The 27,056-nt window shown below is 39.9% G+C and overlaps 1 protein-coding gene across 1 annotated transcript in view; it reads left to right on the forward strand.

The window, feature by feature from the left end:
* Window positions 1-27,056, forward strand: part of LOC114046873 (pappalysin-1-like) — a 280,259-nt gene that overhangs the window by 176,534 nt on the left and 76,669 nt on the right. Inside the window, exons 11-13 of the mRNA XM_027867456.1 lie at window positions 23,261-23,374; window positions 23,652-23,787; window positions 25,689-25,902. Coding sequence (XP_027723257.1) covers window positions 23,261-23,374; window positions 23,652-23,787; window positions 25,689-25,902 — 464 coding nt within the window. The remainder of the gene's footprint in view (window positions 1-23,260; window positions 23,375-23,651; window positions 23,788-25,688; window positions 25,903-27,056) is intronic.

A 27,056-nucleotide genomic window follows, 5' to 3' on the forward strand; every position in this document is an offset into this window, starting at 1 on the left:
TACCATTTTACAGTCCTACATTAGATGGTTGGTGGGCACAAGCTAAATCAAAATATACACTCCCTTGTCATCACACACTGAAGGCAGTAGAAAGATAAAATGCCAAAGGAAGGTAAAGAAAGCTTAATGCTAAGAAAGATAGCATGAAGGGTATAAAAGATAGCTACAAATGGAAACAATTTTCTATCTCTACCTTGTCTTTTGATGGAAGTAGGGAGAAGCTGGAGGGATGGTGGTGGTGGTTGTTGCATGAGTGCGTTCATTACTATTTCATTTCCATTGGGAGCCAAAAAAAAAAGCGCAGAATCAATTTGTCTACTTTATTTTTATCTGACAAGGATTCCTTAGAATTTTTCTTTCTTCTCTCCATCTCCCCACCCCACCGAAATTCTATTCAACAAAGTTATTAAATACCAACTCTGCACAGAGACCATTATTCTTAGGTGAGAGGGAGAAGGAAGGTGAAATAGATAAGAACAATCTAGGGCCTCTTGGAGCACAAAAGCAGAATGGTTAGTACATTTAAAGCCTGAGGACCTGAATGTGAGCTTTGCTATTTATTGCTTATGTTACCTTGATCTTAGAAGACCTTCTGAGGTCCATTCTAAGTCTGAGGTTTTCTGAAGTCACTCATTTCCTTCTTGGCCTTAGTTTCCCCATTTATAAAATGAAAGGATCAGATTGGATGATCTCCAAGGTGTCTTCTAGCTCTAAATCCTTTGGTCCTCATCTCTTCTCAGTCCCTTAACACAATTCTCTTGGTAAGAAAGCCAGAAAGTTCCCTTGCAACACTGTCACTGAAGCCTATTATAAGCTTTAAAAAAGAAAAAAAAATATATATATATATATATATATATACATATTGGGGGCGGGCGGGACCCAGAGCCTAGCCAGAATGACCTTTGCTGTGTAATTTAGTTTCATGTTCTGTACCCAAATAACATGTAAAAAATGTAAACAGGGCTCTCCAAGATTGTAATGTAGTTACTAAGCCACAGATACAGAGACATGCAGGGTGCTATTCTTCAGCAGAACGGAATTCCACCCTCAAAACCACATGCTCATTTCTAAAAGTCTAAAAGTAAACTTTCTCATGTAAGCTCTGAAGCAAGGGTTTGTTGGGTTGGGGCTTTCTCCTCTGTGTGTTTTTTGTTTGTTTGTTTGTTTGTTTGTCGAGTTTGTTTTCCTTGGGTTCCCCCACTTTCCACAGAACTGGACTTGCAGAGTCAGGCAGGAGTCTCACCATCTCCACCTCTCCTCCTTCTTCCCCTCCTTGCCTCCCCTGTGCTCTCTTCAGACTGGCATTTATTTCTCCAACTAGACCAAAAACTCCCATGTTCACATACATTTTTCCCCCCATGTTGATCCTCACGTTGGCACCAAAGAGAAAAGAGTGGTAGAGTCACATGGGAAGGAAGGGCCTGAAGAGGTAAAATAACAATTATAATGACAACAAATTAAGCCCCTGCTGTATAGTGCAAAATGTTAGGAAATTACAAACCATTTTTAAGAGACATTCCCTGCCCTCAAGGAACTTACAGTCTAGGAGAAAGACTAACTTCAGGACCAAGACATGTAGATAGAATATACAATATCCCATTATAACTTCGTGAGAGTCATGCAAAACAAAAGTCTGAGGAGATTTAACAGTTCTGAGGGAGGACTTTAAAGGACAGGTGCTAATTTAGTAGGCAAAGAGAGGGAGGAAGGACATTCTCAGTATCGTATAAGCAAACGCTTGAAGGTGTGAGAGTACAATGTGATACAATAAATACAATGGGTTTAGAGGTCAGAATTGTTCACTTCAACTGAATCATAAACTGTTTAGAGGGGTGTAATATGAGATAAGACTGGTGAAGTAGAATATGGAAAGAAGTCCCATTTATAAAACACAATGAGGGCATTTTGCCTAAATGAATGAATGAATCAGTAAGCATTTCTTAAAAATCCACTGTGTCAGAGCAGCTAGGTGGCGCACCAGCCCTGGATTCAGGAGGACCTGAGTTCAAATCCAGTCTTAGATACATAACACTTACTAGCTGTGTGACCCTGGGCAAGTCACTTAACCCCATTGCCTAACCCAAAAAAAACCAAACAAACAAACAAAAAGAATCCACTATGTCAAGAACTATGCTAAGCACTGAGAAAATCAAAAGAAGCAAAAGACAGTCTCTGCCCTCAAGTTGCTAACAACCTAATGGACCCATTAGGCTGCTCAGTTTAGACGACACTTGGATCCTATCATTGACTTTATCCCTTCAGGAAAAGCTCATCTCTTTACCTGATTGAAAGAGTTGGGCATGACTAATGTGCAAATATGTTTAATATGATTGCACATGTATAGCCTCTATCAGATTGCATGCTATCTTGGAGAGGGAGAAGGGGAGGGAGGAAGAAAAAAAATTAGAACTCAAAATCTTAATAAAAATGAATGTTGAAAACTAAGAATTAATTAATTAATAATTGAGGGGGGAAGAGTTGTGATACAGAATGGTAAGGTGGAGAAAGTTCTGCACCTGGAGTCAAAAATAATGAGTTCAAATCTCACCTCTCATAGTCAATAGCTGTGTGATCCTAGATAAGTCATTTAACCTCTCTATGCCTTGGTTTATTCTTCTGTAAAATGAGGTTGGACTCTGTGGATTTTATGATTCTGAACTGTGAGTCAGTTCACTGGTTTAATGTCATCTGTCCTTCCCTGAAATTGGGATATTGTATATTTGGGGATTACCCCTTTCAAATTAATTTCTAGATCACTAGCTTAAGAAGAGACTTCAAGAAGCAGAAGGAATTGAAGTTATATGTAAGTGTTGCATTCTTGGTTTATCCATTGGAAAAAAAAATGTTGGGAGAAGTGTCTATTAGAGGAGTAAAACTATTCTTTACCTCACAAGGCAAGAGTATCAACTGTACGATTTTCCCTTTAACAATGGTTTGTTATTAAACTCCTCAAAATACCTCAGCTGAGGATAAGACACCTTGGGACTACTGTTCCCATCTTGCAGAATTAACAAGATGAAGGATCACCCTTTTACTCAGGCAATTCCATTGGCTTCCCACTGTTCTGCACTATAAAATCCAAATGCCTAGTATGACATTCAAGGCCCATTCCAGTCTAATCACAAACTGCATTTTCTAGTCCTATATCCTATTCTTCTACATGGCCCCTCTCTATGTCCCCCAGGACATCTGATAATCTTCTGCATTTGTTCCTTTGCTTCTACTGTTCCCCAACCTAGAATATGTTCTCCCCATACTTCCCATCTTAGCTACACTGGAAAGGAATTCCAAGTTAAATAATTTCTTAAGTATCTACTTTGTGTGAGGCATTATGCTTAGCAATGTGGATGCAAAGAAAGACAAAAAAAAATTACTGCTTCAAGGAGGTTATAACATAATGAGGGAGACAACCATGTACAAACAAGATACATGCATACATATACATATACATACACATATACATATCTATATACATATCTATAGATATCATCCATTTATCATATATACATATACATATATACATATACATACATATACATGTGCATATATGTGTATATATGTGTGTGTGTGTATGTGTGTGTGTATATGTATATATATGTGTATATATATGTGTATATATATATATATGATATCTCAGAGTGAAGGTGCCAGCATTAAGAAGTCTTCTTATACATGGTGGGATTTTAGTTGAGACTTGAAGGAAGCCTAAGAAGCTAGGAATTGGAGAGAAAGAGGGATTCCAACAATTGAGAGAAATAGAGAACTGTATTATGACCTTTTTATTGCAGCCTGGAACTTTTAAGGGCATGGGCACATGGAGTTACCTGAACGTGAATGTGTGCATGTATGCATGCGCGTGTGCATGTGCACATGCACACACACACACACACACACACACACAGAGGCAATATTCAGATCTTTAAGATCTGAGTGAAGATCCTCAGTGGCAAGCCTGTGAAGCACCGAAGCCATAAGAGAGAAGATCGTAGGTGACAGGGTGCTGTGAAAAGAGCACATGAATGGTGACTCAGAACACCCTGTGAGTTCTATTTCCTAAGGTGACTTAGGCAAGTCACTTACTTGATCTTAAAGTTTCTTCATAGCACTAATATTCCATCATTTGCTCTACATGATATCAAAGAGCTCCTTTGCAGTCAGGGGCTCCATACTATTGACTTATAGAAACTGTCTGGCACAAGAACTAGGAATTTCCTCCCATGCTAGTTCTACCAGCTCTGCCATGAAGACTCTTGCTGAGCTTGTCTGGTGCTAGAATAGCACTCCTGTTCTCCTGGAAAGTTAGAGAAGGAAGCAACCAAAACACTTGAGGAGTTTAATTAATCCAACTGTGGAGCTCATCATACTGACCCAGAGTTGTGTTGTGGTTGGATAAAAGTGAAGGGCTTCTCCAACCACCTGCAGCAAAATTGTACTTGGATACAGATGTGAGTCACTACATGCCAGAGGAAGCAACCAGCTGCTGGGGGAGGAATCAGCTCATTGGATGGCCCAAGTTGTTTAGAGGAATTCATTTATGTGGTGACGGATTTGTTAGTCAGCAGTTTTCTTATGACAGCTGGAATAGCCCTAGGAAGTGAGTGCAATCGTTCTAATTTACACACAACCAACCATATCTTTGGAATCAAATGGAGCAAGCCAAGAGAAATTTCTCTCTTGCTCTTTTGCACATGTTCAGATGGTTGAGTTGGGAGGTCACCAAAAAAACTCCAATTATTCAACTGTAAATGGTTCCTATCCTTCCCCTGCTCCCTTCCTCACAGCTTACATAAGGTGTGACATGGCTTCTCACTGGGTCACCTCCCCAGGGGAGATCTAGTTTGAAGCATAGCAATTTAGCAAAGAAACTCCATGCTCTTCCAGAAAGTACAGGGAGTAGTTATGCATTTAGAGTACTATTGAACCCCAACTTATTAAAATGGGGAGCTTGACAAGGGAAAAGGAGGTAATGAAGAGAGTTCTTGGACTCTCTGTTCTGCACACAGTCAGGCATGGAAGAAACATCCCATGAAAAGGGACATGGGGACAGATGTTTCCTCTGTCTCTGCTCTTGGTGGAATTGCTCTCTGTTGGGGTCTGGGCATCAGTTGTGGTTTTCTTCAGGTAATTTGGCTGGTAATTAACCTCACACACAACTTTAGACTCGTGGCTTCTAATTAGAAAAACATAGAATCAGAAGAAGAGGGGGTAGGAACTTTGGAAACTAGTAGTTTTATGAACATGAGAAAGTCTTGTTCTTTCAACACAGATGTTTTTAAGTGAAAAATCGCTCCTCTGACCTTTCCTGAAGGGTCCATGTGGTCAATTTTGTCATTAACTATTTCTTGACTGTTTGGAACTATGAGAGAAAAATATATTTGCATAAAAATGCTCAGAAAATAGACAGAGGGCCCCTTCTTCCTTTTCTGTTGGAGTTAACTCTTAAGTTTTCAGTTATTCTCAGCAAATACTTTGGAATAGGCATAAGGTCTGATTCTATCTTCTTGCTTAGCTATCTGAAGCAAACTGGTCACTTTCTCTGTTTTGGCATCTTCTTACCTAGAGTAGATAATCACTGTCCTAGAGTACATAACTCTGATACTTCAACAAGGTATGAAAGTGACTTTGGGTTCTCAAATGCTATGCAAAGAACACACACACTCCACCTATTTATATCAAGAAGAAAAACTTTAAGGAAAGGATATTTTCATCTAACAATCAGCCTAGCTGTGACAGTAAAGCTCATCATCACAAAGGAAGGCCACCAGAAGAGGAATATTTTAGCCATGGCATCTCATACAACCACCTACTAAGGTAGGGAAATATAGTGATTTCAATTCATTTGTAAGGTTCTTAAGAGAAGATCTATGTCATATTAATCATTTTTTTTTACCCTTCTCCATCTCCACAACACTCATGGCCCACAAGGCTTCTTGCATTGACCTTCATTTTCTCTTCTATAGACTTCTGCCTACCATGTCCTTTTGACTATAATATTTTGTCTTTTATTTTATTGTTATTTTTTTTGTCACGTCACTCCAATACCTTCTGTTCAGATTGCTATCCTCAATTCACACTCATCAACAAAATGAAAACAAAATTTGATTGTGGTCTTAAAGGCTCTTGACCAATCAGCCCTACAACTCATTAACTGCATGCCCTCTCATATTTTCAACTAATTCTTATTTCTTGTTAAGCATATTATGATGGAAAGAGCACTGAATTTTGAGTCAGAGGATCTGTATTCAAATCCTAGCCCTTATAAGTTCTTGCTATGTGACCATAAGGAATTACTTAAACTTTCTGTGCTTCAGTTTCTTCATCTGTAAAATGAGGGGTTTCACACATGACTTACACAGTTGTCCTTTTATCTCAAAGTCTCTAAATCTATTTGCTTATGAACCTTACCCTCTGTTGGTATTCTTTCACCTCCAAACATTCACTTCACCCATGTCATCTTCTGGAACTAACTTATACACACTATCTTCCACAAAACTATGTCTTCCAGCCTTCAAATCCTTCCTCAGATTTGTCTTCTTCTATAAGATATTCTGCAAAATGACCTATACTTTGCCTGGTATACTTTGAATTCCTACCCTGTCCTTCTTTATCCATCTCATTCCTATACACTTAGTAAAATTGAGCAGTAGTGCAAAGGTAGGCCTAGGGAGCCATAGCATATATATTTAGAATATATACAGCCTATAGATCTCTCTCTCTCTCTCTCTCTCTCTCTATCATCTGATGTTAGGTAGTCTTGAGTTATGATGCATGTACATACAGGCAATATAAATACAGGCAGTCCATATATCATATCAATTTATATTTAGCCATCTTGATCATTTGACATTGTCCAATGAAGCCTTTGTAGTTCACTCTCCTAATTCCTGCCTGCTCACATGCCTCTTTCCTTAAGCAAAGAGATATGCACTTCAACATTTGGTGAGTCTGGATTTCATGCTATGGCAATCAGCTTTTGGACAGATTTTCATGAAAGCTGTGATTGTATTCTGTGCATCAGACTAGAAGCAAAAGCTGTTGTGGTTCTATAGGGATGTCTGTCTTGCAATAAAGATAAGGATGAAAACTTTAGGGATGACATGGAGAGAGCATTGGATTTCATGACAGAAGACGTGGGTTCAAATTCCAGCTTGCTGCTTGTGAGAAATTGGACAAGGCAAGTGTAGGTCTCAGTTTCCTCATCTGTAATACTGGGGAATTAGACAAGGTGATTTCTGAAGTCCCTCTAAGCTCTAAATTTGATCTCTTAAAGTCCTAAGCCTATTAACCTTGTGTTAGGGCCTTTGAAACAACCCATAGACAATGTGACCAGATATATACCCCACCATTTAATGATTTTGGGAAATGTAATGATGTTCTTTTCCCTTATGTGTTGGAGTTGGGTTCCTAGGAATTTCACCACTGACCCTTGGTTTGATTCTTTGTTCCATTTTCTTACCAACATTATGAGATAGAATCATAAGCATTTTGGCTTGGGAGGTACTTAGAAATCATCTAGGCCAAAGGTTCTCAATCTTTTTGTCTCATGGAGCCCTTTGATAGTCTGATGCAACCTATGGACCCTTTCTCAGAAGAATGTTTTTAAATGCATAAAAACATAGAAATAATAATAATAGCAGTAGTGATAGCTCACATTTACATAGCACTTACGTGTTTTGAATGAATGAATGAATGATGTTGAGAAGAGTATAAGCAGGAGAAACTTCTTTTTGTGTTGTCATGTTATCAGAATTTTGCCAGAGGAAGATGAAATTTGGGGAGACAAGACTACTTTCTTTAAGAAACCTGAAGCCCTATCATAGGAAATTGGTCATAGACCTTATGCCTATAGGACTAGAGTGTAAAAGGCACAAAGAGGTGGGTTTTGGATGAATATCAACTATTAGAGCTTTCCCAACAATAGGGCTACCTCATAAAATGCTAAGGTCCCTGCTATTAAAGATGTTCAGGCAGAGGCTGGGTGACCCTTTGTCAGGGATACTGGAGAGAGATTCATACTCTCTCAGTAGTTTGGACTAGATGACCTCTCAGATTCCTTCTAACTCATCAGCTCTATGATTTTATAATGGCACCCTTTCGCCAAAACTTCCCCATGTTTGAAGAAGAAACTAGCTCCTAGAGAAGGAAATTTGACTTACCATCCCTCTTTGCAGCCACATTGGAACATCCCCACGTGCATTAAAGCCATGGCAGCTCATTTCCTAGCACTTAGAGAAAATGCCGAGTATCTGTTTCACAGTGGTACCGTAGAAAGAGTACTGACTTTGGTGTAGGAGATCTGGTTTCAAATTCTGTCTTTCTGTTTATTCCTTGTGTGACTCTGGGCAAATTATTTCACTATCCTGGGCTCCAGAGTAGTATAAGATGTGTAAGATGAAAGACAGGGATTGGACTTGATGACCTCTAAGGTCCTTCCCAGCTCCAGACCTATGCTCCCTTCTAAGTCAATTTTCCCCCTCTGGGGGACAGAGCAAAGTTCCATTCATTCACCCCTAGACCATCTGGGGAGACTAGAGTGGGGAGGGGGATTCTCACTTTCTCCTCTGACATGGAAGATTATATAAGCCCCGCAAGAACTGTCATATGTTAACATTTTTTCCACTTCCCTTTTTAAATAATAATAATTAAAACAAATAAAACTTTTCCTCTATCCTCCAGAAATTACAAACAGGCGGGCCCACATGCTCTTGCTGTCAAAGGGCCTTCTGAAGCAGAGAGAAGGTTGCCATTGAACAACTACATAGAAAGTTGTTTATTTTTTTAATTCATTTTGTTTTGTTTTTGTTTAGTGTCCTGCTTCTCACCACACTTCTGGCTACTCCCAGGCCAGAGGTACCTGTCGGGTGGCCTATTGCTGAGACCTTGAATGCTTGTCTTCATTTGTTTTCCCCTCACCAGCTCCAAGTGCATTTTCCCTATTACTTGAAATCATAAGATCATGGATTTAGAACTTTAAAGACAAAAAAAAAACCCCAAAAATTTACAGGTCATCTAATTAATTCCCCCTCCCTCCTCATTTTACAGATGAGAAAACTGGAAGCCCATAAAGATGAAATGATTGACTAAAGCCATACAGTGGTAGAGTCAGGACTGGAATCTAGCTCCTGTGGCTCCAATTACTGTGGTCTTTCCATTATACAACTTTGCCTTGATAAAGTAGATCTGGTAGGCGAGATGGCTTAAGCGATTCATAATGATCCACAAAGTCTTTCTTTCTTTCTTAGGCAACTGGGGTTAAGTGACTTGCCCAGGGTGACACAGCTAGTAAGTGTCAAGTGTTTGGTCTGAGGCCAAATTTGAACTCAGGTCCTCCTGACTTCAGGGCCAGTGCTCTATCCACTGCACCACCTAGCTGCCCCTTACATAAAGTCTTCATTAGGTTACTAGTCCAAATGGGTTGCTGGAGGGGTGGGTGACTGCCTGGTAAAATTGTGGAGAGGAGACAAGAGGACCTGTTGAGTTTCTTTAGGTGTAACAGTCACATTTCCCTTCTCTCCTCACATCTCACCAAAGTCTTAAAATAGAATAAGTTAACATATAACAATGATACCACAATATCCAGCACTGTCTCCCTGTAGGATTTAATAGGCACCAAAACTGTAACCATTACCTCAGAATGTTACCTTCTAGATTATAATTTCATTCACTCATTGGAATAACTTTGGCCTGCCAGGTTTACTGCAAGGCTTCTCCATCTCTGAGTTAATTATCAGCACCATTTATTCTTTGAAGGTAAAGCTTCCTTATTACTTAGTCATGAACTGGAAAGTGGATCACAGGTTTAGGACTAGAAAGAAACTTACAAACCATTTGCCCTAGAGAAATAAGTAAAAGTGTAAATGTGTGTGTGTGTGTATACAACTGTAGTTGGAAGGGATCTTAGAGCCCATTTAACCTTACCTCTTTGCTTTTTACATAAGGAAATGGTGGGATAGGCATGTTAAGTAGCTTGCCTACTGTCACCTGCCATAATCTCCAAAGGGATGATTTCCACACTGTGTTCTTTAACTCAGGATCATCATCATCATCATCATCATCTTTGTCATCATCACCACCATCATCACCATCATCAGCTAACATTTATGCGACACCTATGGCCATTTACAAATATTATTTCATTTGATCCTTACAATGATCCTGGGAGGTAAATGCTATTTATTACACCTACTATACAGATGAAAAAACTGAGGTAAATAGAGTTTAAGTGACTTGCCTAGGGTCATATACCCAGTAAATCTTTGAGGCCTATTGGAACTCAAGATTTCCTGGCTCCAAGTCCAGAGTTCTACCCACTGTGCCACTTAGCTGCCAGAGAGATTCCAGGCTCTTTCCACTATATCATGGGCTCCAAACCCCTCATTTTACAAATGGGGAAAATGAGTCCCAAAGAGGATAAGTGACTTGACCAAAGACATGCAGGAACTAAGTGACAGAGCTAAGGTTTGAACTCCAATTCTGCACTGAGGACTCTTTCCATTACACCTTGGGGGCATATTAATCAGCTGCACTACTATTGCTACTGTTACTATTACTGTAAGTGTTACTGTCACTGTTATTGTTACTATGACTAGGGAGTTTTTTTTTTATTTGTTTGTTTTTCCCCCCAGAGTTTCAGAATCCATAGCTTATCTTCTTATTGGGAACAAATCACTGAAGGTGATTTGAATTGAACTCATAGTATTAGGTATAATGACTGAAAGCCAGCCTGGTACAATTCATGGCATTGTAGAGAGAGTATTGGAATCACTTGGCTTCCAAATCCTACCTGTAGGATCTTGGGTAATTCTCTTCCTGACTTGTTTACATGTGTCCTTATGTGTAAAATCAGGGGAATTGGACTGGAAAGTGTTTAAATCTATGATTTTCTGATTCCAAATGCTAATAACTTTATTACAGAAACTTGAAATCCTGGTGGGGTGGGTTGGTGGATTAGATGGGAAATTATCTAATTTGTTAGTACAGGACTCATCAGAACCCTGAAGGTCTTCAGATATCTGTGACTGAAAGAGGGAAAAGTCACCATGCGTTCTGTGCCCTATTCCTGCAACTGCTGCTGGCTGACTGTCTGACCAACATTCTGTCAAACTATAAATCTGAAAGTTGAAAGAATGGATTCTCTTTATCTCTTTGAGACTTGCATCTGAGCTGTAAACTACTCCCTGAGGCCCTGCCCAGGAAGGTGATAATTGTTTCTAATGGTTTGTAAACAACAGGACTAGCTTTTTGTAGTTGTTAAGTCTGTAAAAGAGAGTTTGAGGCCAGTGTTAATCCATTAACTCTTTGTAATCTGTTTTTTTTTTTTCTACCAGTTTAGTGTGGGGTCTGGAAAGGGAGGGAGTTGATGCTTAGAATAAAAATGGAGAGATATTCTAGGCTTCTGAGTTATGGAGGAGGAGTAGGGGTGGGCTGGAAAATATTATCTGGTGGTAGTTGGCCAGAGGTAATTCAAAGGGAACACTGGAGTGTTGCCTGCTGGGGGTGGGGGTGGGGGGGTGTTAAAGTAAAACCCTAATTCAAATTAGCTCTAGGAGACAGCAGTGGGTAGAAGTTGCTCTGACAAATTTTAGCCTGACATTTCAATGTAGGGAAAAACTTAGTAACAATCAGTTGCCCAAGAGATAGTCAAAAAAATTTATTAAGCACCTACTATGTGCCGGCCACTTTGCTGAGTACTGGGGATACAAAGAAAAGCATAAGATAGTCACTGTTCTCAGAGAACTTATAGTCTAAATGGGGAAGCAATGTGCAAACAATTATGTATAAATGAGCTATATAAACAGGATAAATTGGAAATACACACTGGACCAGGGAAGTCACTAGCCTTAAGGGGAATCAGAAAAGGCTTCTTCTAGAAGATGGACTTTTAGCTGAGACTTGAATGGAGCCAGGAGGTAGAGCATTATAAGGAGAGAGAGCATTCCAGGCATAGGGGGCAGTGAGTGAAAATGCCCAGAGTTGAGAGATGGAGTATGTTGTTTGAGTAACTTCAAGGAGACCATCATCAAAGGATGACAGGATATGTGGGGAAGGGAGGGAGTGCTGTGTCTTGTGTAAGTGGAGCTGGCCTCTCAGGAGCTAACAGATTTTCCTTTAAGATATATCTTCAGGGGCAACTAGGTGGTGCAGTGGATAGAGCACCTGCCCTGGATTCAAGAGGACCTGAGTTCAAATTTGGCCTCAGATACATAACACTTAGTAGCTATGTGACCCTGGGCAAGTCACTTAACCCCATTGCCTAGCACCCCCCCCAAAAAAAAAAGATCTTCAGACAGAAACTTAGTGAGTAGTTGTTAGGAATGTCTGGTCTCAGTGACTTTATACAGGCTGTCTCCAGTCCTTGGCTGCTCACCCTCTTCAGCTCTGCCTTTTGGACCCCCTACTCTTCTTCAAGGACAAGCTCAAGCCACCTCCTTCAATCAATAAATAATAAACATTTATTAAGTACCTACTGGTGGTGCAGTGGTTAGAGTGCCAAGCCTGGAGTCAGGAAGACTCATTTTCCTGAGTTCAAATACAGCCTCAGACACTTACTAGCTGTGTGACCCTGGGCAAGTCACTTAACCCCATTTGCCTCAGTTTCCTCATCTATAAAATGAGCTGGAAAAAAAATAGCAAAACACTCTAGTATCTTTGCCAAGAGAACCCCAAATGGGGTGACAAAGAGTCAGACATGACTGAACAAATTGAGGGAGTAGAGAGATTAAATAGGTTCCCAGATAAGTAGGAATTGGACACATGATTTCATTAGTTGAGGGAACTTCTAGGTGAAGATATTCCCTCCAGTAATGCAGGTCTTAGAGCTATTTAAAGTTTAGAGCAGTGGTTCCAGTATGGTCCGGTACCCTACAGGCCCCAGCCACTTTTTTAGCAAGTCCATGGTCAAAATTATTTTCATAATAATAAGATGTTTCAATTTCCAATATAATAAATATTGATAGATATAATCCACATAAACAAAAACTGTTTGGGGGTGGGTACTTACCCTAATAATTTAAAGAATATAAAAAGTGTCATGAGATCAAAAAGTTTGAGAACTATTAGCTTATTGATTTGCTTAGAAGACTATGATGTTAGGTCAGTGTATGTCAGAGGTAGCTCCTGAATCAAGATTTTCCTGAATTTAAACAGGCTCTCATTATCCTCTGTGCTGGCCACATTTACCTCTCCATAGTTAGGTAAATATAAGTAAATGCAAAGCAATTGAGGGAGAAGTGGTAATAACTGAGGAATCAGAAAAAGTCTCCTGAAGGTCTTTTTTTTTTAATCCCTAGTAATATAATGTCTGGCACATAGTAGGTACTTTTTATTGACTCCAAGCCTAGTGCTCCATCCACTGGACCACCTAGCTGCCCCCCTCAATAGAATATCAGTTCCTTGAGGGCAGGGATTATCTCACTTTTCTTTCTGTATTTTCTGTGTCAACTGATTGATTGATGGAGTGGTGGGGTAACTGTTTTGGCTTGAGTTGGAACCAGGTGTTGACTTGTGAGGTCTCTTCTAACTCTTGAGATTCTGTCAGTTATGCATACATTGAGTTACACTAAAATCCAGATCTCTTCTGCCCAATCCAGCATGATTTCTACTAGATTATTCACTCCTTTTAGGACTTTTACATGGTTACTTGGGCCTTCTGTTTTAGTAGGTCAGTGGTTCCTAAACTGGGCTTGGGTGGGAGTTGGGCAGGGGGGAGGCAGGGGCCAGCTTTCCTCTCTTCCTTATCTTTTTAGTTTCTCCACCCCAAATAGAGCATTTTCTCCATCCAGTATACATCAGGAGTTGCCAGGTGTTTGAAGGTCCACTGGGGTTAAGCGAAAGGGGCCAATTCCTGCCCCATTTACGCCTGCTCAATTCCCAGTGAAGTCAATTGGAGTTAAGCCTGCGTAACTGAGGCTAACATTTGGCCTAAGGAGACACATTGGGAAACCCTGATTGGTGTGTGTATGTGTATGTATGTGAGTGAGTGTGTGTTTCCCTCCTTTCTGTCGTTTTTTTTTTGTTTTTTTTTTTGTTTTTTTTTTTTGTTTTTTTTTTTGCTTTCTTTCTCTGTGGCACATTCCCAGGTCCCTTTGGGTAGAAAGAGGAAATTGGAGAGGATGGGCTAGAGGTTTGGTGAGCACTTCCCCCCTCCTGTGATTGACAAAAGACAGTATAAATCTGTCAAAGGGGAACTCAATAGAAACCGCATGGCATTCCCTCGTGTGGGAAAATACCACAGCTCCTTCTCCTCTTGTTCTCTCTGTCTCTCTGCCTTTGTGTACAACGTGTGTGGGTGGAAGATAAACTGGATTAAAAAAACCCTTTGAAAGCAAGACATCGTTAACTCCTCTAATTGAAAGCAGTCTTTGAGGACAGGATTTGGTGCTGGCTGCCATAACTGGTCACTTATCCAGTGGACGTGGACGAATGCTCCCCCTATATCAGAAGAGGCCACTCATATTCCCCTTGTCCTATCTGGTTAGTGGACTGAAGACAAACAAGACTTTTCACCAAAACTTACTTTATAGAAGGATCTTTTAGCTTGGAGAGATTCAGACCATCCTGAACTCCCTTGAATCCCCAATTAAACACACACACACACACACACACATACACACACACAAACACACACAACTTTTATTAATGGTGATGATGAATCTGGGTTGTTTTTCTTGTTCTCTGGGTTGTCTTGGCAAGGATGGGCAGCTGCAAAACCAACCTCCAACCTTGTAAAACTGAGAAAATTCGATCCAGAAGTTGCTAAGCTGATCAGGAGGCAAACGGGACCATAACCATCCCCTTTCTCCCATTTTTTTTTCTCTGGAGTATTTAATTTTTGAAGCCAACATGATACAGACAGCTCTCTTCAGTAGCCCTCATGGTGGCTTTGACATCGGCTTATCAAATCATAGAACTTGAGAGCTGAAAGTGACCTTAGAGATTATTGAGGTCAAACCATTCCTTTTAGAGATGAGGAAAGCACAATGATATATGTACATGGAGTGGCTTTTGCCTAAGGAAGTGACTTGTTGATTAGTACTATAGTTGGGAGTGGGAATCTAGTCTCCTGCTTTCCCCATCATACTATATATACAAACAAAACAGACTCCAAAGAACCTACTCTGAAACTGATTATGGAATCCTATAGCATGAACTAGAGGGACTTTTGGAATGCATCTAGTCCAAACATTTTATTTTACAAATAAGGAGACTGAAGTAGACAGAAGGTGAAATGACTTGCCCAGAGTCACACAAAGATAAAGTTTAGATTCAAACCCAAGTGCTTTGTCTTCAAATTCAATGTTTTTTCCCCTTTGATCCTCACTTAAATAGTTTCTTGTCAGCTAACTTCCAACAAAGACCAGTACGAGAAGTGACAACAATGATAATACTACTGTATATTTGTGTAGAACAATCTTTCTTGCTGGCTGATCATAACAAATATTTATTTAGTGTTTTGAGTTTTATAGAGTGCTTTCTTTACAGCGACCATGCAAATGTGCCAACACATAAATTTCACCATAAGCTTAGGAGACAGACAGGGCAGGTATTCATATGCCTGCCTTGTAAATAAGGAAGCTGAGGCTCAGAGAGGCTCTAGGAAGAGACAAAGCAAAGACTTAAACCTCTTTTACCTAATAGTAGCCCCAGAGCTCTCCTCACTGCCATACACTGACTCTGGTGCTGATATTTGCCTAAGATTGAAAAACTTTTGAGCTGGTAATTCAATGAGGACCATTTTATTAAACAAGTCTTGCTGAGATGAAGACATAGTGGGGAAACAGTGAAAAGGCCTAGGCAGATTATTGCCCTAATCCAAACAGGAGTCAGGGGAATTGGGAGCTAAACAGGAAGTCATGCAACCACCTCAGACATATATGAAGGGAAAAGGATGAGCAGAGACTGAGCCTAATCAATTCTCGTATGTTCACTGGTGAGTGAGCCCAGTGGTTAAAAATCTTTTAGCATGTGCACTGTGACCAGAAATTAAGAGTGGTCTTAAAAGGCAGTTTGGTATAGATGATAGAAGGGTAGCCTTAGAGTACAGAAGGGTTGGGTACTACCTCTGACCACTTTTACAATCTGTATTACCACAGTCAAGTACCTCTCAGTACTCCCAGAAACTCTCTAAGACTGCAGTGATAGATTGGCATCGGTAGAGGACACTTCCATATTGGAAGTCCTTTACATTAATTAAACCATAGGCTGAGAGACAGACAGAAAGAGAAAGAGAGAGAAAGAGAGAGAGAGAGAAACAGAGAGACAGAGATGGAGAGAAACAGAGAGAGAGAGAGACAGACAGACAGACAGACAGAGACAGAGAGAGAGAGCTTGTTTATTGGGTAACAATGCAGGCTGGTTAACCAGACCCCTTCCCACTGAGGAAGGAGGGGAGACATGTAGACAGAAATAACTAGAATGACTGATAAGTTCGTAAGTACAGCCCCTGACACCAAAGGAATTTTTACCAACCTCTGTGTTCATTCTTATCTGGCTTACTCATGATTAGTATATTCAAAAGTGCCTGGGGTCAGCTTGTCCTGAATTGCTACATTTGGAAAAGGTTCTAACTTTTAGTCCCCCAAAATAGAAAATAGTTCTAGCTCTTATTGTCACATGCCACTCAGAATCAGCCTTCAGTTCTGGGCAGGGCTAGCTCCTAGAACTATCAGTGTGCTGCTTCATCTCTCAGTAATGGACCAAATATTAAGAAACGGTCAGTGATGAAGTGGATTAGTACCTTTGTTCTCTCTCTCTCTCTCTCTCTCTCTCTCTCTCTCTCTCTCTCTCTCTCCCTCTTTCCTCCCCACCTCCCAATCCCAGGCAGGTAGCTTGGATACTAACTGTAAACCTAGTAGTAATAGAGTATCAAGTTGTATTTCTGTTCCTTGAAATTCCAAATTGGACCAGCTAAGTGGTCCAGCAGAAAATGGAAGAGAGAATGAAAAACAAATGGCCAAGATGATGAAAATTAGGTTAGGATTGGACAGAGTAACCAGGGATATTCAGGTGTGAGAAAAGAAGACTAGTGGAAGGGGGAGAGGAGGTAGGAGGTAGGAGAGATTTACTTTCTCTTTTAAAGGTCTGTCTTTTGAGAGAGGGAATAAACTAATTTTAAGTGATTCCAGAGGGCAGAATGAAGCTCAATGAGGAGAAATTAACAGGGAAGAATTTCTAGAAGCATTTATTAAGTGCCTACTATTTGCTAGCCACTGTGCTAGTTGCTGGCCATTGAAAGAAGGAAAGAAAGAAAGAAAGAAAGAAAGAAAGAAAGAAAGAAAGAAAGAAAGAGTCCCTCCCCAAAAGGAGCTTACATTTTCTCAGGAGACAACAATGTACAGATGACTTTATATAAAGTAAATAGAAGATAATTCATGGGAGGAGAAGGCGCTAGTTGCTACAGGATCAAGGAATATCTCATATAGGAAGTCATGCTTGAGCTGAGTTTTGAAGGAATCTAGATCTCAATTCAATGTAAGGAACAACTTTGTACCAAATGTAACTGGCCTCCAGTGGTACAGGGTTGCTTTGAATGACAGGAGGTATTCAAGCACAGGCTTGAAAACATTAGAAACATTCTTGCATTGGAAAAGACATTGAATTAGATGGCCTCTGAGGTCACTCCCACCCTTAAGTTTCTATCTTTCTTTAATTCTCAGAGCCATAGATGAGGAACTAAAATCAGGTGCTAGTTCCTAATTCCTAATAAAGGCAGCAGTGGAAAAGTGGGTAAAGTGCTGGGCCTGGAGTGAGGAAGACTTGAGTTCAAATCCATTCTCATACAATTAGTAGCAGTATGACCTTGGTCAAGTCACTTAACTTCTATTTGCCTCAGTTTTTTCAATTGTAAAATGGAGCTAATAATAGCACCTACCTCCCAGGGTTGTTATAAAGACCAAATTGGATAATATTTGTAAAATTGCTTAATACAGTGTCTGGCATATGGTAGACACTATATAAATACTTATTCCCTTCCATCCCTAATTGAAATGCAACTAGATGAAAAGTTAAACATCATAAAATTTCCTCTCAAAAGTGCTGTTCAGGTGACCTAACTACAATTTAATTTCATTTGTGGGCTTATTCCACCATTCCCGAATGGGAGATATACAGAGCTGCACATAAATGTACTTGGAAAATAAGGTGCTATGCCCATTCACCTTACTGAAGGGACATCCATATGGAATTCTCACACCAAAGATGTGTTTGAAATTGGTCAGGACTTCGGGCAAAGAGTCAACTGGATTGGTTTCCTACTCTTTGATCTGAGTTGACCGTCTCTGATTATAATCTTAGCCAGGCTGAAAACAAAAACAAAACTAAACAAAACAACAAAAGAGAAAATAGTGGCGGCATGTTTCTCTAAAGCTGCGTCCTGCGCTGATAGACTGAGGAAGATAAGGGCTAATCGTATTAAAGCAATAAGAGGCCTTTGTTCATGTCAGGGAGTTCTGTGACCATGAAGATGTTAGATGTGGACAGATAATTCCTTGTGACTATAGTGGTGTCCTCAACCATGCTCCACTGAGGAGTAAGGAGACTTAAAACATGAGGAGGAAGAATTCTGAAATGATACATGTCGAATTGCTGGACTGTATTTCAAATGCCAAAGATAGTTTATGTAAAGTCTTACACTGTTGTAAAATGTAACACTACCCACTGGCAAGTCTCAGGGAAGCTTGGGCTCAGTTGTTTTTTAGAAAAATAAATAAATTCAAAAATGTCTTCCAGCCCATTAAAGCTGGTTATGTTTTGCCCATAGATTCCTTTGCACAAGGCCTTTAGAGAGCTGAATGACTGAAACCATTACCTCACTTCTAGCCAATCAGATGGCTGGTCCCTCAAGCCTTTTTCTTTGCTACAGTTTTACCTGCAGACTGGCAACACACTGCGTTCCATTTTCTCCAGGGAATCCTTTGAAGAATGTCTCTGGGTTTGTCTTTGCAGTGCCCTGGCATTGTTTAAAATGTCTCTTTTTATTCAAGGTTTAAAAGAGGAAACATTTTTTTTTTTAATTCTAAGCTGTACATCAGGGTCCCCCTGCCTCTGACATTGACAGGCTCTAGGGAAGGGGGAAAGACTTGGAAGGGCTGTCAAGGATGGAGTCGTCTCTGACCTTGTTACACAAATCATTGCCAGAAGGCCTTTCGTGTTTTCTGTGCCTTGGGCAGCTCAGTAACATGGCCAAGCTGGCTGTCCTGGGCAGTGCAAATTGCAGAGAGAAAACACACAGACACATAGTAAAAGGCACCCAGGAATAATACACAGACTTTCCTCTCCGATTCCTTGTTTTTCTACAAAGTCTTACCTGTCTCCTCTCCTTCCTCTAACATTATATAAGTTCATGCACTGGTCTCTAACACAGATAGTAAAAGTCTGGCTTCTCCCTGCTTTTATGTTGGCTACTGGTAGCCCAGCATGGGAGAGTTACTGGTGCCCTCCTTAGAGTTATGGACTTCAGCAGATGCTTCTTCCGCCTTCAGAGCTCAGCTGTCTTGCCATCCTTGCTGAGCTAATATGGAAACACATGGCTGTGGATTGCCCTGACTTCACAAATTAGCCTATTATGGATGGAAGTTGGGATATGTGCGTGTATATATATATATGCATATACATGTGTGTATGTATGCATGTATATGTGTATCCATATGTATGTATATACATGTATGTATATGTATGTATGTGTATGTATGTGTGTGTGTGTATGTGTGTGTGTATTTCCCCTCACAAGACTTTTTCTATGGATCCATATAAACCTCTTTACCCTGGAGGTTCACTCCACCCCTGGACTACTTCTCAAATTGGAAGTACTATCCTCCTCTGATGCCTCACTTTGTGTTGCTGTTTCATCTCAGAGCCTCCAATTTAAGGAGGAGGTGCAGGCCAAAGATGTTTTCATTGTTCTCCTAGAAGCATTGCTGTTTCATCTCCACAGGACTTTTTCTACTATGTCCCTGGACCAGGCACCTTCTACCCCCAACCTACTTTCCCTTTCAACTCACTTTTATGTGTTGTCCTTCCCCATTAGAATGTATGCTTTTTGAGGGCAGGGACTGCCTTTCTGCTTCTGTTCATTTTCCTTGTGCTTAGCACAATGCCTAGCTCATAATAAGCACTTAATAGACATGTGGTGCCTGCCTTACTAAAATAACTTGGACATTACAAATGATACCAAAAAAGAAACTGATTGATTCACCTCATGTGCTCATTTGTTAGTCATTTCGAGCATTATGCCCTGCTCATAGTAAGCATATAATAATTGTATTGAATAAAGAAAAAATGTGGGAGTCCACATACAGCAATATATACATGAAGGATACTTCAGTAAAATGTATACTGTACAAACTTCAGTAACTAATAAGCATTTAATCTGTAATGAAAATTTTAATATTAGAATGTACTAAAGTAAGCAAATCGTTACCATCTGTCTGACTCAGTTTCCTCAACTCTAAAATGGGTATAATAATAACACTTAACCTTTCAGAGTTGTTGTGAGCATTATAAGAGATGTTTTCAAAGTGCTTAGCACTATGTCTGGCACATTGGAGATGTTTAATAAATGTTTGTTCTTCTCCTTCCCCTTCCTCTCTTTCCTTTCTAGCAGTTTCAGCAACTCTTTGAGAAAGATACATTAGAAACTACCACTGATATGATGTGTGTGTGTGTGTGTGTGTACGTGTGTGTGTGTACACACTTTTGTATTTCCTGTATTTTTCTCATCTTTCAGGTAAGTGCTTATCCAGATAACCTCTGCCTCATATTTACCATGTATCACTAAATCACATAACAGAGGTGCTAGAGAGAAATTTAGAGATCAATGATTCCAAGTCCCATGTTTTTGATATGAGGAAACAGGCCTAGAGAGGTTACATGCCTTGCTTAACATCACATAATTAATAAATGACAAAGTCAGGATATGAATCTAGGTCTTCTGACTCTTCAGTGTTGTTTACAGTACTCTAAATCTATACCACCATCAAATGGCTTTATATCTTTGAAATGACTTAATGAATCCATTTAACATTTATATCTCTAATGTCTTTGTACTTCAGCTTTATTGTTGTTCTTCAGTCATTTCAGTCATATCTGACTCTTCATAACCTTCTTTTTGGGGTTTTCTTGTTGGAGTTACTGGAGTAGTTTGACATTTCCTTTTCCAGCTCATTTGACAGATGAAGAAACTGAGCCAAATAAGGTTAAATGACTTGCTCAGGGCCACACCATTACTATAAGTCTGAGGTCAGATTTGAAGTCAGGTCTTAACAGACTCTTGGCCTGGCATTCTATCCACTGAACCATCTCACTGCCCTTATACTTTTAACATTTTTGGTTTTCTAGTAATACTTTAAAGTCCACTTATACTGCTCAACTATTAGACATAACTCTATCATTTTAAATCTTTACCTTTTTATTATTTGTACAGTCAGTGCTATAGTATGACACACCATTAATGCTAAACAGTTGTTTTATCCCACAATTTTATAGTTTATTATATTGCTTTATTTACATATGTTTTGTTAGTATTCAAACAATACAAATGAAGAGAGATCAGGGTAAAAGCTGACATTTTTGCTTGGCTTATGGAAGCAGAGAAAGGATGACTGATCAGAGCATGAACTTATGCAAACATGATTGACTTTGTACAGCAGTTAGTCTCATGGGAAATTGTAACACATTTGTGTTTTCTGTGGCTGGAGACATGAGTGACCATTATTCTGAATAAATAATATGAAACTGTATGATATTTAAATCTGCAAGTGAACTTTGGCAAGTTAAAGGCTTGTGTCAGTTCCTAGAGGGCAAGTTTTTATCTTTGGTTTCTGAGGACCTATCACAGTATCTGGCATACCTGAGATTATGGAGTTTCATCATTAATAAAATACTCGTTAGCTATTAATTAAATGCTTTTTAATTGATTGATTATAAGGAATGGGCTGTCAAAAACAAGACTTCTTTTGACAAAAACAGAATATCTGAGGATCTTTAAGGATTTTAATATCAGTTCTTGAAAGTCTATACCTGTGTTAATATATGTGTGTAAGCATATATATGTTTACATAATATATAATTCAGGGGCAGCTAGGTGGCGCAGTGGATAGAGCACCAGCCCTGGATTCAGGAGGACCTGAGTTCAAATCCAGCCTCAGACACATAACACTTACTAGCTGTGTGATCCTGGGCAAGTTACTTAACCCCATTGCCTAGCCAAAAACAAAACAAAACAAAACACATAATTCATTACTTCAATTATATATATATATATGAAATTTCTTTCATGTGGATACTCACTCCACTGATTAAAGAACTACAATATGCCTTAGATAACCATTGTCATGAATTACTATGACCAAAAATATCTGTCACCTAATGGATAAACTTTTAGTCATACACCTCTTTATTACTACTATCACTACTACCACCACCACTATTACTACTACTACTACCACCACTGCCACCACCATCACTACCACCACCACTTCCACTGGGGTAGAAAGCTAGAAATATGACATCATCTGAGAACTATCCTATCTGAGCTTGCAGAGCTTCATCATCAGATGTTATAGGTTATGGGGTGATGAATTTTCTAGCCATGGAAACTCATGTTAAGATCACTTGCTAAGGCATGGAGGGTTTGGGATCTGTGTCAGTAGAGGAAAGACCCAAACCAACAGATCTTTAATGTGTTGAAATATGTCTGTGTCTGTGTGTGTCTGTGTGTGTCTGTGTGTGTGTGTACACTAGTATATGTGTTTATAGGGAATATATATATTTACAGAGTATAAATATACATATAGGGTATATACATATAGTATAAAAAAATAAATGTCCATTCATACCTGTTCTTGGATTCTTCTGCAGAAAAATGTGTTTCTACTATATTTTTTCATTGTTATTTAAAGTTTTACTATTTTTTTGGGGGGGGGACTTGCCTTAGATAATAGTAAGAGATCATTTAACCCATTCAGAAAGAAATTTAGCATTTTCCAAAAACCCTAACCAGTCTCAAAATGAATCCTTTGATTACTGACCATCCAAATAAGCAAAAAAAATTCCTACATCTCACTCTGGTACTTCTGGGTATTCAGCTGAGCTGTAAGAAGTACTGATACCAGTAACTGAGGTTAAGTTGAGTATTTGTGTGTGTACACAGTTCATTCATGCGCATATACATGTCCATGCATATGCACACATTTTTCTTCTTGTGATCTATGGGGCATATAGAAGTATACCTCTGATTGACTTCAAAGCATCTTTCTTTTTCCAGATATGTCGAACTAAAGTGGTGGACTTGAGCGAAGAAGTGTCTCAACATGCATGGTATCCTTGCACAATCAACTACCAATATTCATACATGTCTCAGACCACTTTCTGGCTCAGGGTAAGAGATTAGGATGAAAATCCTTTAAAACTCCCAACACTCTTGTATTGAGTCACTGACTCCATATTTTTATACATTGATCTCCCCATTAAGGGAATCCATATAGAAGGAAATATTGTACCCTTGTGAATGTGAGGCTTCTTTGAATTTGGCCTTGAACAAGAACATTTCTAGTCCTGTTTAGCCCTTCTTTGCTTTCTGTTTCTCCCTCCCCACCAAATTCTACCCCTTAAAGTCTTAGCAAATGACTTTAATATAATTTGTCCTTCTCTCACAGGCTTACTTTTCCCAGCCAATGGTAGCCACAGCAGTTATCGTCCATCTGGTGACTGATGGGACAAATTATTTGGACCAGAAACAGGAGACAATCAGTGTTCAGCTATTTGACACGAAAGAACAAATTCATGATCTGGGTATGATATACACACAAACATATGTGTAGATACATACATGTATGAGTGTATAGATATAGGTTATATATATGTATATACATATATATACACTCAAATATATATACAACTGTATAAATACTTAGTTTTCTTTTGTAGAATTCACTTTTACCTATTGTATATATGTATGCATGTTAAATTCATATTAATTAATATTAGAACTAGTATTAGAAGGAATCTTAGAGATTATCTAGTCCACCTCCCATTTCATGAAAAAGGAAGCTGAGACCCAGAGAGGATAAATGTCTTGCTTGACATTGATAGCTAGTTTCATGGCTGAATCAAAACTGGAGCTCAGCTCTCCTGACTCTCAGCCCATGATTTTCCTTCATATCATCAAATCTTTGTAAACTCCTTGGGCACAACAATTTTGCCCTTGTCTCTCCCCACAAAACTACCTTAGGTCTCTTTATGCACCAGGTGCTCAGTTAATAGGAATGACTGACCATAACCATCCTAGAGAAAGCAATGATAAGGAGAGAAGAGGAGATGAAAACTTCTATCCTGTGGTACACGCAGATTGAGACACACAAATCATCTCTGTGATTGTCTCTAGTTGGCTGCCTTTGGGAAGACTCAATATAGTTCCTGAGAATCTGTACTTCACTACCAAGGGGCCCAATTAGGCCTACTGTTGACTGCAAGGCCCCTTGAGTATCTGCCTAGCAGGAGGTGAATTGATATCACCACCCTGTTGGCCCTACACTGCCCCCCCACCCTCCCCCAACCCTCCTCAGCCCCTAGCCCTTCTGGCAAACCAGCAGTAATCAGGGGATTGGGGAAATGGATGACTTTCAGCCTTGCAATTCCAAAGTGTTTGGAATTCCAGGCGAACGCTGCTCTGGCAGCCCCTGCTTCAAAGCGAGAACCCGGCATCATTCCACAGAGAGCTCATTTCAAAAGGCCTGTGGGAGGGAGGCAGACAAGGAGGTCGTTTCAGGGTCAGGTAGAAGCCAAATAAGAGGAATTTTGCCCCCTAAATGGTAACAGAGAAAATAATAAATAGAGAAGAGAAAGAAAACTACCAAGTGCCTATCAATTCATAGGGGATTTCTATCTTGGTGGGGGGAAACACATTAAAACAATTCGTTGTTTTTGTTGTCTTTGGTTCTGGGCAAAGACATCTAGAACATTAGAAGTCTTTGATGCAGCTAAACCTATGAATGCAATCTCTGTTATAATTGTTGAGTGTCTTGTTTGGTTGATGAATTCAGTCTTTCCTCATTGAGTCCTCAAATAGGGCTGCATGCTCACATGTCCCCCTTCCACACTTCCCCATTCCACTCTTGTCGGCAGGGTTTGCTGTGGCAAACACAATGGCAGTTTAGGTCACAGGGCCAGGTTGAGAGGGAAGGGGAAAGTGAGACATGTAAACAAGGCCAGGGAAAAGCCTTTATTTGAGTGAGTGTGGAGAAGAATTGAACCATCTGAAGAATGGTATTACAGAGGGCGTGAATCCAAAGGGAAGGAGGTGAAGAAGAAATTACTATATAGTGAATGCTGATGGGTGGGTATGGATAGGATAAAGAGAAGCTAGATGTAGGTGAGGAGAGTGGAGGAGAGAGAATACCCATGGGCCTAGGGGGTGAGAATGGAAGGGAATTGGAGAGTTTTTTTTGGGGGGGGGGGGTTGTTTTTTAATGCACAAAAAACTAAGACCGAAACAACCCCCCCCCCCCCCCCCCCCCCCGCCAAAAAAAAACTTTCAATCAAACTTGAAATCCCCATCAGCTGCACAAATGGGGCTTTTGTGTAGTGACATAAAAGGGTCTGAAGGCTTTGGAAAGGGCCTTTGGGGAGTGTGTGAAAAGCACTGACTAATGAGTGTTCTTCCCTCCATCTCTCTGTTCCACCCCCCCTGACAGGTGTCCATGTTCTAAGCTGCAGGAGCAATCCCCTGATTATCCCGGTGATCCATGACCTCAGCCACCCTTTCTACCACAGCCAAGCTGTCCTTGTGAGTTTCACCTCACCACTGGTTGCCATCTCTGGGGTGGCCCTGCGTTCCTTCTACAACTTTGATCCCATCACCATCAGCAGCTGTCAGAGAGGGGAGACCTACAGCCCAGCTGAGCAGAGGTAAAGCTCTCAATTCCAGCTTTATCCCCTACTCCCATCTCAGTTTCTTCCCCACCCCTAACAAATGGTTTCTTTGCCCACTCTGGTTTCTAACCTCAGAAGGTCAGACCAGGAAACTGAAGGGAAGGAACATGAACCCAGGAGGTCTTTTATAATGCTGAAAAAGTCCCAATATTCCTGCTGCTTAATCAGAAAGAGATGGTGTCACTATATTGATTTCTTCTTCTTGTACTCCCTCTAAACTTGTAATTGCCACAAGGTAGGGATGCTTATCATTTAATCCTAAGTGAATACATACATCATCTGGGAAATGAGAAAAGCAAGTGATGGAGGATGACTCATGCGAAATTTCAACATTCAAGATGCTTCACCCCAGAGTCTTCTGCCTTTTAGTGATGGACAGAATAACTGCACTGTCTCTGTTCTAGGAGTCCTCAAAGTATGACTCCAAAGAAGCCTCCTCATAATCTATGGGATAGTCTCTAGAAAGAGTAATATTTCAGATATGACCAGATCTTTGCTTTGGTTTTGTGCACCAATTATTTAATTATGATGTTTCATTTAATTTTTTTAAAGCACCACTTTCTGCTGTTGTTCAGTTGTTTTTCAGTTGTGTCCTATTCTTCATGACCCCATTTGAGGTTTTCTTGGTAGAGATACTGGAGTGGTTTGTCATTTCCTTCTCTAGCTCATTTTCCAGATGAAGAAACTTAGGCAAACAGGGTTAAGTGACTTACTCAGGTTCACACAGCTAGTAAGTATCTGAGGCCAGATTTGAACTCAAGATGATGAGTTTTCCTGACTCCAGGCCCAGCACTGTAATCACTGTGCCACCTAATTGCCCATCACTTTCTAGTAGGCACATGATACTTATTAATTGATTAATTTTAGTCTAATCCAAAGTGAACCTTTGATAATGCTTCTGTATGTTTTGCACTTTACCCTTCCAACTCTCCCACCTCCAAAGTAGTTAAACAAATATTTTCTCGTTTGATTCTGACTACAATCCTCATTAGGATGACCTGGATTCTTGTTCCAACTCTGCCTCTAACTCACTTTGTGAGCCTTAGCAATTCACTCCATCTCCTTTGGCTCTAATTTCTTGAATTCTTCTTCTTCTTCTTCTTCTTCTTCTTCTTCTTCTTCTTCTTCTT

The sequence above is a fragment of the Vombatus ursinus genome, unplaced genomic scaffold (assembly GCF_900497805.2).
Source record: "Vombatus ursinus unplaced genomic scaffold, bare-nosed wombat genome assembly UNPS02014786.1, whole genome shotgun sequence".
In the NCBI taxonomy this organism is placed as follows: Eukaryota; Metazoa; Chordata; class Mammalia; order Diprotodontia; family Vombatidae; genus Vombatus; species Vombatus ursinus.